At 38.3% G+C, this 15,712-nt stretch overlaps 1 protein-coding gene across 1 annotated transcript in view; it reads left to right on the top strand.

The window, feature by feature from the left end:
- OXCT1 (3-oxoacid CoA-transferase 1) overlaps window positions 1-15,712 on the top strand; it is an 85,001-nt gene that overhangs the window by 22,426 nt on the left and 46,863 nt on the right. Inside the window, exon 7 of the mRNA XM_015652686.3 lies at window positions 6,236-6,296. Coding sequence (XP_015508172.1) covers window positions 6,236-6,296 — 61 coding nt within the window. The remainder of the gene's footprint in view (window positions 1-6,235; window positions 6,297-15,712) is intronic.

Raw genomic sequence — 15,712 nt, 5'->3', positions numbered from 1 at the left:
AGTGACATTTTCTTTCTATTTTCATGTTAGTTTGGTTCCTTTTTATTGAGCAATTAAAGGCTAACCCAAGAAGTACCGGTTCACGTACTGACATGTATGTCAGTCTTCCGGCTAGTTAGTGATGGGAAAACTGATTCTGTCTAAAGAAAACTGTGTTTAAAGTTGATTTCTTCTCAGTGGTGTAGGAAAAGGCATAATATGAATATAAACATCTTTGCAATGAAAAGTTTGATGTTGCATTGCTGAGAAAATCTTTTATATGATTGGCTCTGTTTGTGTTCTGGTTTGTCCTGATCTAAAGCAGGAGAGAGGTTTGCTTATGTTTAATGCCTGGTTTTTATTTGTTTGTCTTACGGCTATCAGATGAAAAGGTAAGTGTTGTAGTTATCACTTACAGCTTCTTACTCAGCACATGCTGATTGAGAGTCTGTCTTTGTATTAGAACAAACAAGGAGTTGGAAAAATAGCTGAAAAAACATGTATATAAAATAATAAATTTTACCCCATGAAGTATTGCTAAGTAATGCTTTTCTTTTTGTATATATGTGTGTATGTGTGTGTGTATTTATATATCCACATAATTTATACTAAATTAAAATACTTGAAAATTAATAAATAAGTTTTTGTTTTGCCAGCTCTTGACATCCTGACTTGCCCATTGGCAAGACAATATGGTTTCTGATTGAAAGCTGAACTCTTCTGTGTGTGTGCAGATGAATTTGATGGCTGCTAAACTGCTCTCCTTAGGCTCTGGTACAGTGAATACAGGAAACACTCTTCCCCTTTTGCCTTGTCTTTGTTTGATCCTGTGCCACTGCTCTCTGTGCTTTTATCCTGCATCTTTCTACTGATGCATAGCAGATACCTCTCAAAAGTTCTTTTATTCTCCACAGAAAAAGACTGGTTGTGTTCTCCTTTTACCCTCTTCCTTTATGTCCTGTTGCTCTCTATGACTTTCCTTCTTCCTGTTCTTTTCAGGAGTCTTCATTATGTTTCCCACATGCACACAATACAGCTGATAACAGATACTCCTTCCATCTGTAGTGGAGACCTAAAAATCTTCACTCCTCCCTTCAACTGTAACTAATTGAAGATGGAAACTAATCATCATCTGGTGTCCTAGTCCATATAGAATATTGCTAGCTCAGAGGAATCTGCTTATGATAAGCAGTGAGGTATTCTGTTTCTGGATGAGACATGATTATGTGATAGCATAGAACAGAGAAAAGGATCTTAAAACTTGCCATCTGCTAACACTTTCACAGCAGTGTGGTACTATCCATAGTGTGTTTCCTCTGACTCTGTGAAACCCGTAGCAATGGTGTAAGTGTCTGCCAAATGGTTAATCACCTTCAAGCTAAGAGCTTTGATAAATTTAGAGGATGTACTTTAATACACTTACTTGGACCACAGGCTGGCATTAATTTTTTCCTATGCTCATACATCAAACTATTCTGTTTTCTTGAAATTCAGAATGGCACCAACTTCTTTAGAAATCTGTTTTTAAAACTGTTTGTTTTGTTTGTTTGTTTGTTTTTTAAAGTTATACTTCTTGAGCCCCAGATATTTGTTCCATATAGTATGTTGTGGTGGCTTTCATTTCAGGTATCTTCTTGCTTAGTGGACTATTCTGCACCACTTAGCAGTGATTAGCTCTTGTGTAACAAAGGTCTTAACTTCCCTTGGGGCTTTGCTCATTAGGGACAACATCAGGGAGTGCCACTGCTTCTGTGGCTAGTCAGAGAATCCAGAAATGGCCAGGTTTGGAAGGGATCTTACATATCATCCAGTTCAGCCTCCGGCTCTGGGCAGGAACACCCTTCACTGGGTCAGGTTGCTTAGAGCTCTATCAAGCCTGGCCTTGAGCATTTTTGGGGATGGGGCATCCACAACTTCTCTGGGTGAACTATTTCAGTTCCTCACCACCCTCAGTAAAGAATTTCTCCCTGATAACAAATCTAAACCTCCCATCTTTCAATTTGAAGCCATTCTCCTTTGTTTTGTAACTATGTGCACTTGCTAAAAGTCCATCTATGTTGAATACTCTCTTCAGGTACCAAAAAGCTGTAATTTGATCATCCTGAAGCCTCCTCTTTTCCAGGCTTAACAATTCAAATTCTTTCAGCCTTTCCTTGTAGGAGAGGTTATCCAGACCTCTGATCATTTGATAGCCTCTGGACTGGCTCCAGCAGATCCCTGTCCTTCCTGTGCAGGGACCCCAGCTCTGGATGCTCCAGCTGGGTCTCAGCAGAGCAGAGCAGAGGGGCAGAATCCCCTCCCTCCCCTGCTGCCCACGGGGCTCTGGATGCAGCCCAGGACACGTTTGGCTCTCTGGGCTGTGAGTGCCATGGCCAGGGCATGTCCAGCCTCTCACCCACAGCACCCCCAGGTCCTTCTGGGCAGGGCTGCTCTGGGTCTGTTCATGCCCAGCCTGTGCTGACACCAGGGGTCACCTGTGCTGACCAAGCACCAGCACTTGGCCTTGTCAAACCTCATTAGATTCCAGTGAACCCACTTCTCAAGCTTGTCCAGGTCCCTTTGGATGGCATTCCATCCTTCAGGAGTGTCAACAGCACCACGTAGCTTGGGGTCATCTCCTAATTTGCTGTGGGTGCGCTCGATTTCTTCATCTGTGTCATTATTGAAGATACCAAATAACACTGATCCCAGTACAGACCCCTGATGGACACCACTTGTCACTGATGTCCACTGGGACACTGAGACATTGACCATTAACCTCTGGATATGATTGTTGAACCAATTCCTCATCTACCAAATGGTCTATGCAATCAAATCCATGCCTCTCCAGATGATGTGGTGGGGCTGTAAAGCCATGTCAAAGGCTTTACAGTAGTGTGGAAAATTATATCCATGGCCATTTCCCATCCATTGATGCAGTCACTTCATCATAGAAGACCATTATATTGGTTAGGCAGGACTTACCTAACCAGTGTGAAGTTTTGGTGGCTGTCCTGAATCACCTCCCTGTCCTCCCTGTGACTTAGCACAGCTTCTAGGAGTATGTGCCTTGATCTTCTCAGGCACAGAGGTAAGGCTGACAGGTCAGTAGTTCCTGGTGTCCTCCTTTATATAATTTTTCAAGATGGGAACCAACTTTCCCTTTTTCTATCACCTGGTACTTCATCTGACTACCATGACTTTTCAAATATCATGGAGAGTGGTTTGTCTGCCTCCTTTGGTTCCCCTCCCTTTTCATCTGGTACCATTCTGCTACTTCTAGTTCAATCTATTTTGACTTTACAAACAAATATGTGGCTTGTTGGTGATGAAAATAGACTATTAACGAAGAAGCAGAAATGCTGGAGGGTTAACCTGATGAGTTGGAGCCTCCTCTGTCACAGTCATGTCAGGTAATCTCTTCATGCTTCAACTGGTTCTACAATATATAAATTCAGGTCATACCTGAGATGTCTCTGCACCTTCATATCATTAGGTATGTAGTGGATATAGTTTGTTGTTTTAGTCTGCTGTGAATTAGTTTGCTGTGCTTTGCCTCTGGGAGAAAAGATGTCATGCCTTTGGGCCTGTTTAGAAATCCAGTGAAACAATGGAACTTTGTAGATGTTGCTGAGTCTAGATGTCCAGAAAATTTTCTTAAAATAAAAAGGCAACTTTTTCTAGTTATTTTTTTTAATTTCCTACTGCTAACCCCTTAACATTATTCTGTGCTGGAAAATATGTGTAGTGCTTCTGGTTTTTTTCCTCCTGGATGATGTGCTCTTTAGAAATAAGGCCTTTGATCCCATAAAAATTCTGGATAGTGTGTTCTTTAGAAATGAAGCCTTTGATCCTGTAAAAGACTGCTGCTTCTGAAACAACTTTACTAACCCAAGGACAGTTTAAATGGCAGAAGCTTTTATATATTATGTCAGATTAGAGACCATTAGTTCTTCTTAATGTCAAATTAACATTGAAATGTTTTCTTGTAGTTCTTTCCCTATGTAAAAATAATTTTATATCAGTTTCTTTTACTGGCAGAGTAGCCACTACAATTTTTAGAAAGTCTTTAGCTCAGAAAAGTAGTTACATTATGATGAAATTTTCAATTATTAGTTTTGTCATGTTCCTTTCCCCCATCTGTATCCATTTCTCAGCTGTTTTAATACAGCTTTTGTAACTCTATTTTTCTTCTCATTTGCTACTTTTCTTAGCTAAGAGTAGTTTTTCCTGGATCTCTACTAACTAGTAGTGTATTCATCTCTTGGAAAAGGAAAATTCATGTTGTGGGTTTTTTTCTTTCATTTTTTATTATTACGTCCTTTTGGGTCTGTACAGCCACCAAGAAGACCCACGGGCAGAAGATATTCATAGAATCATAGAATATGTTGAGTTGGAAGGGACCCTCAAGGATCATCAAGTCGAACCCCTGGCCCTGCACAGCACCATCCCAAGAGTCACGCCATGTCCCCGAGAGCCTTGTCCAAACCCTTCTTGAGCTCTCTCAGGCTGCTGCTGTGACCACAGCCCTGGGGAGCTGTTCCAGTGCCCAAACACCCTCTGGGTGAAAAACTTATTTCTAATAGCCAACCTTTTTCTAGCCCTCTCCTAACTCAGCTTCAGGCCATTCCCTCGGGTCCTGTCACTGTCACACAGAGCAGGGATCAGTGCCTGCCCGCCCCTCCCCTTCCCCTCACAAGAAAGCTGTGACTACAGTGAAGTCTCCCCTCAGTCTCCCCCGGGCTGAACAGACCAAGCGACCTCAGCCATTTCTGATTTGGCTTTCTCTTAAGGCCCTTTACCATCCTTGTGACCTTGTGACCCTCCTTTGGATAATCTCTATTAGTTTTATACCTTTTTTATGTTGCGGTACCCGGCACTCGAGCTGAGGCCACCCCAGCGCAGAGCAGAGCGGGACAATCACCACCCTTGCCCGGCTGTCGATGCTGTACCTGATGCCCCCAGCACACGCTTGGCCCTTCGTTAGAAACTTCACAGCTTCTGATTATTGCCAATAAAACGGCGTTTCCCCGAGACACGTGTCTTTGGGTGTAGCTTTGGTGGTGTCGGTATGCGCGCCGGAGTCCGGCCAGAGGAGCCCGTTGCCGTCGGGCCGTGGCGCGTCCCTGCCGTGCTGCCCCGCAGCCAGGCGGTGGCAGCAGCGCCCAGGCTCCGGGCGGCTGCGGCGCCCGCACGGTCCTGCCCCGGGCCGAGGAGCGGGGGAGCGCGCCTTGCAGGTCAGCCCTCGGACTCCCTCGTCCGAAGGGCTTTTTCCCAGCTTAAGTGATTCTGTGAGTCTGTGAAATAAGGATGGTCGGGGAAAAAAGAATGCTTCTGTGTAAAAACGATGTGGGAAAGGAGGTTTTATCTTGTTTTGAAACCTGGTTTCATGGATTTGGATGAAAAATTTTAAAGAGTTCTGCTTTTTAACAGAGAAAAATGCTGAGAAGGTACCAGTGAAAAAACAGTATAACCTTCATAATATTTCTTAATTATTAAATGTGCCACGCAGTTTTGTTTGGTTTCTGAAAAACACATTGAGTGGCTGACACAGATCACTTATTTCCTCTATGCCCAGGAGCATCTTGGTGCAGCTCCCAACACAGGTATACAGGTCAAACGTTGCTTTTGTTCTCTAGAGGTTCTTTTTCCTTGGTACAGAAATGCTTTGTGAGAAGGCTTAGGGTGAACGCGAGAGTCTTACAATGAGTGCCAAAACTGACACAAGTTGGTTGGGTTTTTTTTGTGTGGGGTGGTTCTGTTTTATTTTATTTTGTTTTTTTAATTAAGATAATTGGATTACATTTACTACTGGGTAAAGTGCTATCTCAAGTCCTAGTCTGAGTTAGGAAAGCATACCTGAGTGATTGTTAGGCCTGGTGCTGGTCCCCTGTGGAGATTAATTTCATTCTTTGTGCTGTGAAATAATGGCATTGTACAAAGTCCAGCTTGCTGCTGATTTTGGATCCAATAAATAAAGATATCAGTAACATAACCAATTTCAATTAAACAGTGTTCTGATTGAAAGTCAAAAGAGCTGTAATAAATACTTTCTAATGTAGCAAAATATGATTTCATTTCAGATACATCTTATGCAATTCCATAATACTTTTTTTTCTCCCTTGTACTTTTTTTTATTATTATTTCTTCAGCTATTTGGCAATTTTTTTGTGATGCTTAAAATACAGACATTCCTCTAGTAGTTTATCTCTGAAAAGTCTTACATTGTACTATTACAACCTTTAATATTTATTAATTTTCTTCTTTTTCTTTTCAGGAAAACTGCAAGAAACTTCAACCAACCTATGTGCAAAGCTGCAAAGACAACAGTAGTAGAGGTAGGGAATTGAAACATAGTAAGCCCTATATGGGTATAGTCAACATACCCCTTTATCTTACGTGGTATTCTGGAGGCAGGCTGGGGGAATTTCATTCAGATCATTGCAAATCAGGGACAGCGTTCTAGCCTCTCTCCTTGGATTGCCTGCTCCTGACATTATGCTCTGCTTTGGTGATTAATTCCTTTGTTGCTGTACATCTGCTGCTGACCACGACTTTGTGTTCACTGTGATCAGCCTTTGAAAGGGAAACAAAGCAAGAGCCTTCAAATTTGTTAAAGTAATATGTGGATGGAAAAGCAAAAGAGGCTTAGGCTGTGCTTGAGAAGATTCACATAAGATTTTATGTAAAGCTTCTTGAAAATAGAATTAAGTATGTAACAACGTAGATTAGGCAAACCATAGAGCTATCACAGTTGTGGTCTCTAAAATTTAATAAATTACATAAATATCAGTCCACAGTGACATACAGGCATTTGGCTGTGTCTTGAGAAAGAGGATGGACTACCTAATCTAGAAGTTTCTTCCAATCTTTCTGCCCTTCTTCTTTGTTGAAAATGATATTTGAAAACATGAAGCAGCCTACCCTGGAAAAATATTGGTGCCTGGAGAGTTGCTAGGGCATAGCAATAGGTAAAAGGTAGACTGGTCTATTAATTTTTTCTTCACTCTCTGGTAAGTTTTCTTGTATGCCTAATAAAAGCTAAATACAGTTTGGCAGTAAGATCAAGACAAACCCTTCTAGATTATTTCTAGTAAATGGTTTATGGAAGAGGCTTTTATTTCTTCAGGGTTTTTTGTTTGCTTTGTTTGGGAGTTGGCTTGGGTTTTTGTTTGTTTGTTTGTATGTAAGATGTTATTTGGAAAATAGATTTGTTATATAAGTGTCTCTGGATAATACATTTGAGAACTTCAGTTATTTCTTTGTGCCTTATAGAACTATCACAAAAAATACCATGGTATTTGCCACATGACTTACAGTGACAATGCAGCAAAACGTTTTCCTGTTTTGCTTTTTAGAAAGGTTTCAAGCCTTTATCTATTTAAAAATTAAATAAAGACTCCTTCTTTCTAGACACTTGTCCTTCATACCTTGTTCAGTCTGGCATTTAAAGAATTTAAGTAGATCAAAGCCTTCCACCTACATTACATCTCATTCTCTCTTTCTGCTCTTCTATCCACGTATGATAGCATAGAATTTTCTTGTCAGTGAGCAAGTGATGTGACATCGTTCTTGTTGTAATTCCATTTATCAGTTGTTAGTAGATCTGCTGTGTACTGTGTCCACTTTGAGTCTTACTGCATTTTCAATACCATTTAAAAAACTGTCAATCTTTGTGCAAGATGCATTATTAATATTACTTTACAATTCTGGTTTTTATGGACAAAATTAGATGAAGATGCAAAACCACAGATTTAGGACAAATAGTTTGAACCATCCTTGACTTAACTTCTGAATATCATTCTTTCAAAGTGGAATTCAGAATGTTGTGTTTGGTTTAAGTGTTAAAACCCAGGGAATCAGAAGGAAATATTTTTGTATGCTGTCTAGTACATCTTCAGTACTGAACACTATAAGCTGTTTTAGCTCATCAATAGGGAACTGAGGCAACTAAAAATTTTAGTTTTGCCTGGCTCCTTTGTTAATGTTGTCCAAGGCTGAAGATTGAAATCTTCAATCCCACTTACAGGGAGAAGAAAAAAATCTGTGTAGGGTAGTAATTCAGGTACTGCCTTGGCAGCATGGTTTTATAAATTCTGGTGTTTGTTCCCAGCTCTGTTTCTGTTTATCACTGACTGAACATTTAACTGAGTAGAGACTTGAAGCCAGCCCTTCTCCTTTTCATCAAAATAGCTACAGGTCAGGCTTGTCTTCAAAGATAAAGTGATTAAGTGGGGTTTTCAGGATTGTTTCCCACTTTTCTTAGATATACTTTAGTTTCTGATCATTGATACGAATCTGGAAGAGCATTTGGCATAATAAGATACTAATGAAATATAAACTACTGGAAATCCAGTATCATGATATCTCTGAACTTGTTGAAAATAGGAAGTTACTATGTCCTGCTAAATCAACATGAAGAGCTGTGAAATCTGACGTGCGTACACAGTGGAAGACTTTTTTTTCTATACTTAATGCTGCTGTTCCCTAGGTTTAGTCTGTGTGGTGTTTTATACACTCTTTTATGAAGTCCAGACAGACACTTAATAATTATAACAATTCAGAGGCAGACAAATTTTGTGGATGTGAAGGATAAGAGAAAAAAAAAAAAAAAAGAGATAAGAGATCAAAACCCCCACTTCTCAAATTCACAGACTGATAGCTACTGTTTGCTTAAAAATTTTCCTATATTGTGAGAAGAGAGATTGGCTGTGCATAGAGGCTTAGGAAGAAGCAGGAAGTCAGACTGTACTATTACCTTTTATGTTTGGGACACACAGTGAAGAATTACTGATTTTTAAAATGTCAGATTAACCTTTCAGCCTTGTTTATTTTGAATAGGGAAATGGTCAGAAGTGGTCATTCATTACTCATTTTGGGATCAGTAATACATTAATTGTAAGCTTCTAATGAAATGCAAGAAGTGCTTACTAATCTGCACAAATTTTTTGAACTGTTGCATGCATCTCTTTTGTTTATCTAAGTGAGAGGGCGTAGAATCTTCTATCAAGATAATAAGGATGGGTTATCTGAGGAACAGATAACTGCCTTTAAAAATCTAACTGTGCCAAGTCAAATGGAATTTCTACTTTAATTTGAAGATGACCCATTATTAAAGGTCAAAAAAAATTTTTCAACTGAATTGCATGATTCCTCTTATTTGGAAGTTAACCTTTACAGAGACAAATGCTAAATAATGTTTGCAGCATCCGTTATTTTGGCTTTATCTATATGTAAAAGTGAAATGATGCAGGGAGTTCATCTGCTTCTCACTTTGGCTTGCAGAACTTGCAGAAGTTAAGCATGCAGTCAGACCTGTAGCTTTGTTTGAACCTGAGCTCTCACACACACACTCAGCCTGAGGCTTTCAGGTTTTTTTCCGATCTCTGAATACTTTCCTGCTCCTGTAGCAAAGATGGGAGAATTGAGAAATTGGCCGATACAAAAGGAACTAAATGGTCAGAAGTTACATACAAGTTACCAGCCCTTGTAAAGATTGAGAGGAAGAGCATGGCATGTCAAGAAAATTGAGAGGCTGTGTGGTATTATTAGATGTGGTAACACAACAATGTTGAATGAAGGTCAGGCTGAATTGAGGAGGTGTTACTGCTGTCATGACCTTCAACAGAGACATTGAATTTTGTTAATGGGAAATGAACTGTGAGGCAGTTTGGAGTTGCGGGGAGGCCTCTTGGATGTGTGCCAAGACTCCTAGGGCAAGGGCTGTGATAGCAGGGTGCTTCTTAACATGTGCATTTCCCTGTAGAGACACCTCTGAGCAGAGCCCCACTGGGGCTTTTGGTCATGACTACTCTTTTTTCTAGGGAATAGAGTCTACCCAAAGCCACAGGAGAAAACATGGTGTGACCTTGCCACATGTGGTGTCATGACAGCATAGGAAAAGGGTGATACAGGCTTGGGCTCTTACTTTCTTCTGCAGAAGAGTACATAAATGTCTGTAACTGTCCAAAATCACCCTGAGCTCTTATCTGTTTTCTTGTTATTTTCTGCTGTGAGACCTGATGAATATTTTTCCATGGTGAAGTGGTTTGAGATCTTAGCCACTGCCATAGTGAAAGTGTTTGGTTGTGGTAATGGTCAATATGTTTAGAAATATTTACTGACTGGCTGTTTGAATATCCAGTTTGAATAATTTTCTTGTTCAGATCACAGAAGATGGCTAAATATATCTCCTTGGGTAAATCACATTTACACCTCAAATAATATCAGGGGAGGGAAAAAAAGAGAGTATACTTTCTCATAAAAATGCATTAAATAAAAATCATTAAGCCCTGCATTTTATCTCTGGTTGCCTAGTAACAACACAGCCACATCAGTGAGCACCATTTTCTCAGGTACAATGAACTGCGTGGCACTAAGGGACAGAATCAGACTGAAATAAGCTATTTGTATCCTGTTATCTGTGCTAAATCATGGCATTTGGTTTTATTGAGGAAACTGGAAATGAACCTTTTCTGTTTGTGTATGTCTATTCCTCCAAATGCTTTAACAATGGCAAAACTTTGCTCACATGCACAATTCTGTTCTGAGGAACTCTTCAAGATTTTTGCACAGTGACAGTTTACTATAAAAAGCCTGTAAGTACCACTTTAAAGTGAAACAATCAACTAATAGAATTGTTTTGTTGCCTGTGTGCTCCAGCTATGGAACTCAAAAGTGAACCCTGGTAGAGGATGGGCTTGGGATGGGCACAGACTTTACATTAGTGTGTGTTTCTGTGAAACCACAGATCAGGATGAAGGACATAGAATTGAAGTCCTTCTGCGCAAATGCTGTAACCACTGAGCTTTTGTGTTGCTGTAGCTTTTGCTGGTATTATTAATTGCTCAATGATGAGTTTGTGTGTGCTTAGGCAATGGTTGTGAGGGAGTGTCCCATGGATCTGCAGTGGGGGAAAGGATTTTTTTAGAATCTCATTTGTCACAGGATGGACACTGAACTTCTTAGTCCTGCCACGTTAACAGGTGCTTTTGGCACAAGTGACAGTAGAATTCTAGTTCCCATAATATGCTCCTATACATTATATATATATATATATATAAATAAAAATATATATTTGTATGTGTATATGTATATGTATGTATATTGTATGTATATGTATATGCATATGTATGTATGTATGTATGTATGTATATTATAAATATAGAAAACTTTATATCTTGAACATGTAGGTAGTTGTTAGCCAGGGCTTTTGACTGCATAAGTGTATTTACATGCCTAGGCCTTGGCTAAATCCTGAATCAGGGATGCCTGTAGATCTGAATTTAGATAACCCAAATATAATCTATAGACATTACAACAACATTTCCCAGAGGAATCTTTGTGGAAAGAATTGAGTAGACACTTGTGGAAGAGCAATTTTGAAATACAAGCTCATGATCCTTAGAAAATACCGAATGGAATATAGCAAAATATCAGGAATGTCTCTTAGGAAGTCTGATTTCATAAGCTCAAAGGCTTGGATTGATGAAGCCTTCTTGGAGGTATAGCAAAGAAGAAATGAAGTTAGGGAAAGAGTGTCTTAATGAGCTTGAGAATAAAATTTTCCAACATGGAGGAAGTATTGAAAGAGCAGTAGGATTTTGACCTTGATCACAATCATTGTAATCTCAAACATGATAGAAAGTGAGAGCCAAGGTCAGATGTCTGAGATTAAGCATTAGAAAGCCAAAGCAAACCAAAAAGCTTAAGCTTCTAAGGTATATCATGCCCAGTACAAAACAAAGAATACTTGAGAGTGGCAAGAATACCTACATAGTGCACTGGGAGACCAAGAATACTTCACCATGCAGTGAAGGGACTAAGATTATCATATTCATAAGATTACAGTGCAGGCTGAAGTGTTTAGTGCCATTTCTCCTGCAGTATTGAGCAAAGTTAACAACCAGTTTGTTGGCTATAATGATGCCAGTCATAAAAAGTCAAAGAGCAAATCAGACAAGGACTGGAGCTGAAATTCAGGGATTACTATTATTGTTTTGGAAAAGCAGCTCCTAGAGACATTTGCACACCCTTGCCACAACAATTTTAGTTTGCCAAAAAGAATCCCAACCCCCAGACTTGAATACTCTTTTGTTGTTTTATTTCCCTTCATTGTATTTGATTCCTTGCTTCTGTGTGTGCATATGCTTATTAAAAACAGAATAGAAAAACAAAACATTTGTACAGCTGTGGTGTATACTGTCTTAGAATGATTATAAAAGTCCTGGAATATAAGTAGTATTGGCCTAGAAGGAAGTTTATATAGTAGCTCTTGTCACATTTAGTTAACATACTTTTGATTCATGGTATTATTTGTTGGGGTGTCCTCTGCCAGGCCAGGAGTTAGACTTGATGATCCTATTGAATCATTCCCAACACAACATATTTTATTCTGTGAGTCTGTTCTATTCTATGATTTCCAGGGAACTAAATTTCTTTAATAGTTAATTTTGATATGTGGGGTTTGTTGATGTTTTTCGTTTGGATGGGTTTTTTGCTTTTTTTTTTACTGTTGTTCTTTTATTTCCTGGTTGTTGTTTTTTTGTTGTTTTTTTTTTTCTCTCCCTTACAGCTGTTTTTCTTTTATATATAATATCTAATTAAACGGCTTCAGATTTGGCACTTCATTGCTCAAGTAGTGAATATTAAGTAGTTAAAATTCACAGCAGATCAAATCGTTGCTGACTGCTGTTCAGGTAGTTTTACCTACTCATAATATACTGCTGGAAGATCTGAATTTGTTTTTCTTTTATCTGTTTCTTATATAAATGATACTTTCTTGAATGCATGTCATGAATTTTCTCAGCATTCAGCTTCATAAGTTCATTGCAGATGTGAATATAATCTTCAATGCAAAAAAATCCTTTTATCCTTGTCACATATGTTAAGAACAAATATTACATTCAAAAAGAACAAGAAAAAGCAAGGTCGTGGTTGATCAGTAGATACTATAGATTGCCAGGAAGTCAGTGTGCTCGAGAAACTGATGAAAAGCCTCTGTTTGCTTCTAAAGCTAAATTTAGAGGGTTTTTCATAACATTTTATAGGAAGCCTCATACATTGTGCATTTAAAGTATGTTTGATGAACAGTACTCATGTCTTTTATCATGAGAATTTGCAAACTAAATTTACAATACTCAAAATTTAACTTTCCAGCTCTGATTTGTGTATGTGTAAATCAATCAATGACTTACCTGTCACTGCATTTAAAGTCATGCACTATTATAGCACTGAAAAAATATGAGAGTTTTAGGCATGATCCAAGGAATTTACAAACATATATCCTGGTGTCTTAAAGCATTAATTTATTTTCTATGCTATTAACATCTCTGATGAAGATTTCTTGAGTATAGAATGATTTAACATCCAAACTGAAAATCTTCAAAAAATTGCATTCTGATGTGAAGAAACCATATCTTTTCAGGTGATCAACATACGAGATTTGAAAAGCTGCACCGCATAACTATTGCTGGAGTGAAAATTTTTGAGTAATTGAATCAGTAGCTCAGATTTTAGCAGCATCCTTTTAGCTCTTGCAGCATGCCTCCTTTGCAAATACTATTGAATTACTCAGTAAAAAATGTGGATATTTGAAGAGAAGTAATGGGTTGAGATAACAAGACTGGCTTAAATCACGCTGATTTTTCAGGCTGCAGACAATGGTAAAAGAATGAACAAGGACAAGAGAGTAGTTTTCCATTGTTGTTGTTTTTGTTTCTTCCCCAAAACTTAATAAAGTTCTGTTATAGAGAACTCAGACTCAGGGTGTTCAGTGTGTAGAAATGCACTCCCATTTATATTCCCATGAATTAGAGACTAAGATCCGTAGTTTGCCACTTCTGATTCATCTGGAGAAAGCAGTAACTAAACAAATCTTAAAGCCACTTCATGTTTGAACCCGTGTTCCTGGGATTTTATTACAGAGTAGCAAACAGACTCCTCCTTTTTGTTAACCTTTCAAATAAGTCAAATACATTTTTTCAGTTTTCTTCTTCGTTTTGAAAAAAGTGGAGAAAGGCAAAGACATGAGCAGTCTTTGAGATTACAGAGTGAGCAGAGTGAGTTTTCCACAGTATGTCAGAGCATGGTGCTGGTAATGCCAGAGTTGTGGATTTGATCCCCATATGGGCTATTCACTTACAAGTTTCATTCCATAATTCTTGTGGGTCTGTTCTGACTCAGATGATTCTGTGAAATAATCTTTATTAGAATGGGGGAGGTATGTAGCCAGTTGGCTGCATAAGCAATGGGATGAGTAGCACTTGCACTCAAGACAGTATTTCACCATTTCTAGTGAAATCAGGATTTTCTTGTTAGGCTATGATAAGCAAAAAAATCCATTTTTATAGTTTGAAGGTCTGATTAAAATTTTTCTTCCAGATTCAAATAATAATAAAATGCTCTTATAAAGCACTTTATTCTTGTTTTATTTTTTTTTAATTTCCATATGTGTCTATTGCTCTCTTTTCCAGGTAGATTTTAGGAAGGATAATGATTAAGTGCAAAAAAACTTGGATTCTTAAAATTTGTTACTGACAATCTCTTTATTCCCACATATCTGTGCTCTGTTCAAAGTGTCTAAACCACATCAATTATTTTCTTTCTCTCAAACTTTTCCTTGAAAGGTACCCTGACTACCTTCTTGCTCAAAACTGCATAGAAGTTTATTTATCTTGAATATTTTATGGGGTTGGGATACCTGATGTGATTCTGAAGGTGAAATGGACCACACTAATTCCTTGTTGGGAAACAAAGCAGTAGCATGTCAAGTACTTCTCAGAACTCTTTGCAGATCACCACTGTCTCTAATGAACAACTGAAATAAGGAGAACTAATAGATGTGTGCATAGACGATGCCATTTTGGGATGAAGTTACCTTTTTGCTACCTTTATTGAAATATCTGCAGGGTTTCTTTTTCTTACTGCACAGAATAAGCAACATAATTAACTGCATATCAGCTTATACATTGTTTTAGTGGCATTACCTTGCTATATATCTTCTTCTGAGCATGCTCTGGTCTGATCCTTAGATAGATAGATCCTTAAAGATAGTTTTTGAATCTGAGGGGGGCTTAGTTGCACTTAAATAGACTGTAAAGTACAGAAGCCACCTTCTTGGAGAGTGCAATTAAATCTCTGATTATTTTTTTGTATTATTTTTATTTTATTTTTCTATGTCTTGCTTCAGTATTTGAATTCCGTTTAGTTCATTTTTGAAAGTAAAGCTTAAATTTATATCCTGACCTTGAAGTTATGTTTCTTGGAATGCGTAGGATATGAGAGCTCTTCTAGTCTCCTTTCATTTGTCATTTCTCTGATGTAAGTAAGAAAATAAAATCCTTTGTTATGATTATGGTTGGGGTTTTGGGGGGTTCAATTATTGTTGGTAAAATGTGAATAATTTTAATAAAAAATATCAGTTATTTATTTTTACATTCTAGTAAGTTCAAAGGCTGTAAGTCTAAAGCAATTTGAAAATAAGTAACAAAGTACAGCAATAATGTATTTAAAGCAATGTGTGTTTTGTTTGCAAAAGCAAACAGAGTTAATATTGTTAGCAGCTATTCTGTTCTGTAGTGGAAGTACTTGGGATGGGGTCAGTCCCCTTATTCAGCAGAGTATGGATTTAACAGGTTCTTCTGCTATTAACTGGCCCTTAGCAAATGAAGACCGTATTCACTGATTGTGGGAGTTTTGTTTGTTGTCTTCTGGGTCTTCTCCCATTATTGAGTTCTATGACCAAAAAATAATT

The sequence above is a fragment of the Parus major genome, chromosome Z (genome assembly GCF_001522545.3).
Source record: "Parus major isolate Abel chromosome Z, Parus_major1.1, whole genome shotgun sequence".
Lineage (NCBI taxonomy): Eukaryota > Metazoa > Chordata > Aves > Passeriformes > Paridae > Parus > Parus major.
The sequence above is the reverse complement of the archived record's forward strand: the minus strand, read 5'-3'. Positions and strand labels throughout refer to the sequence as shown.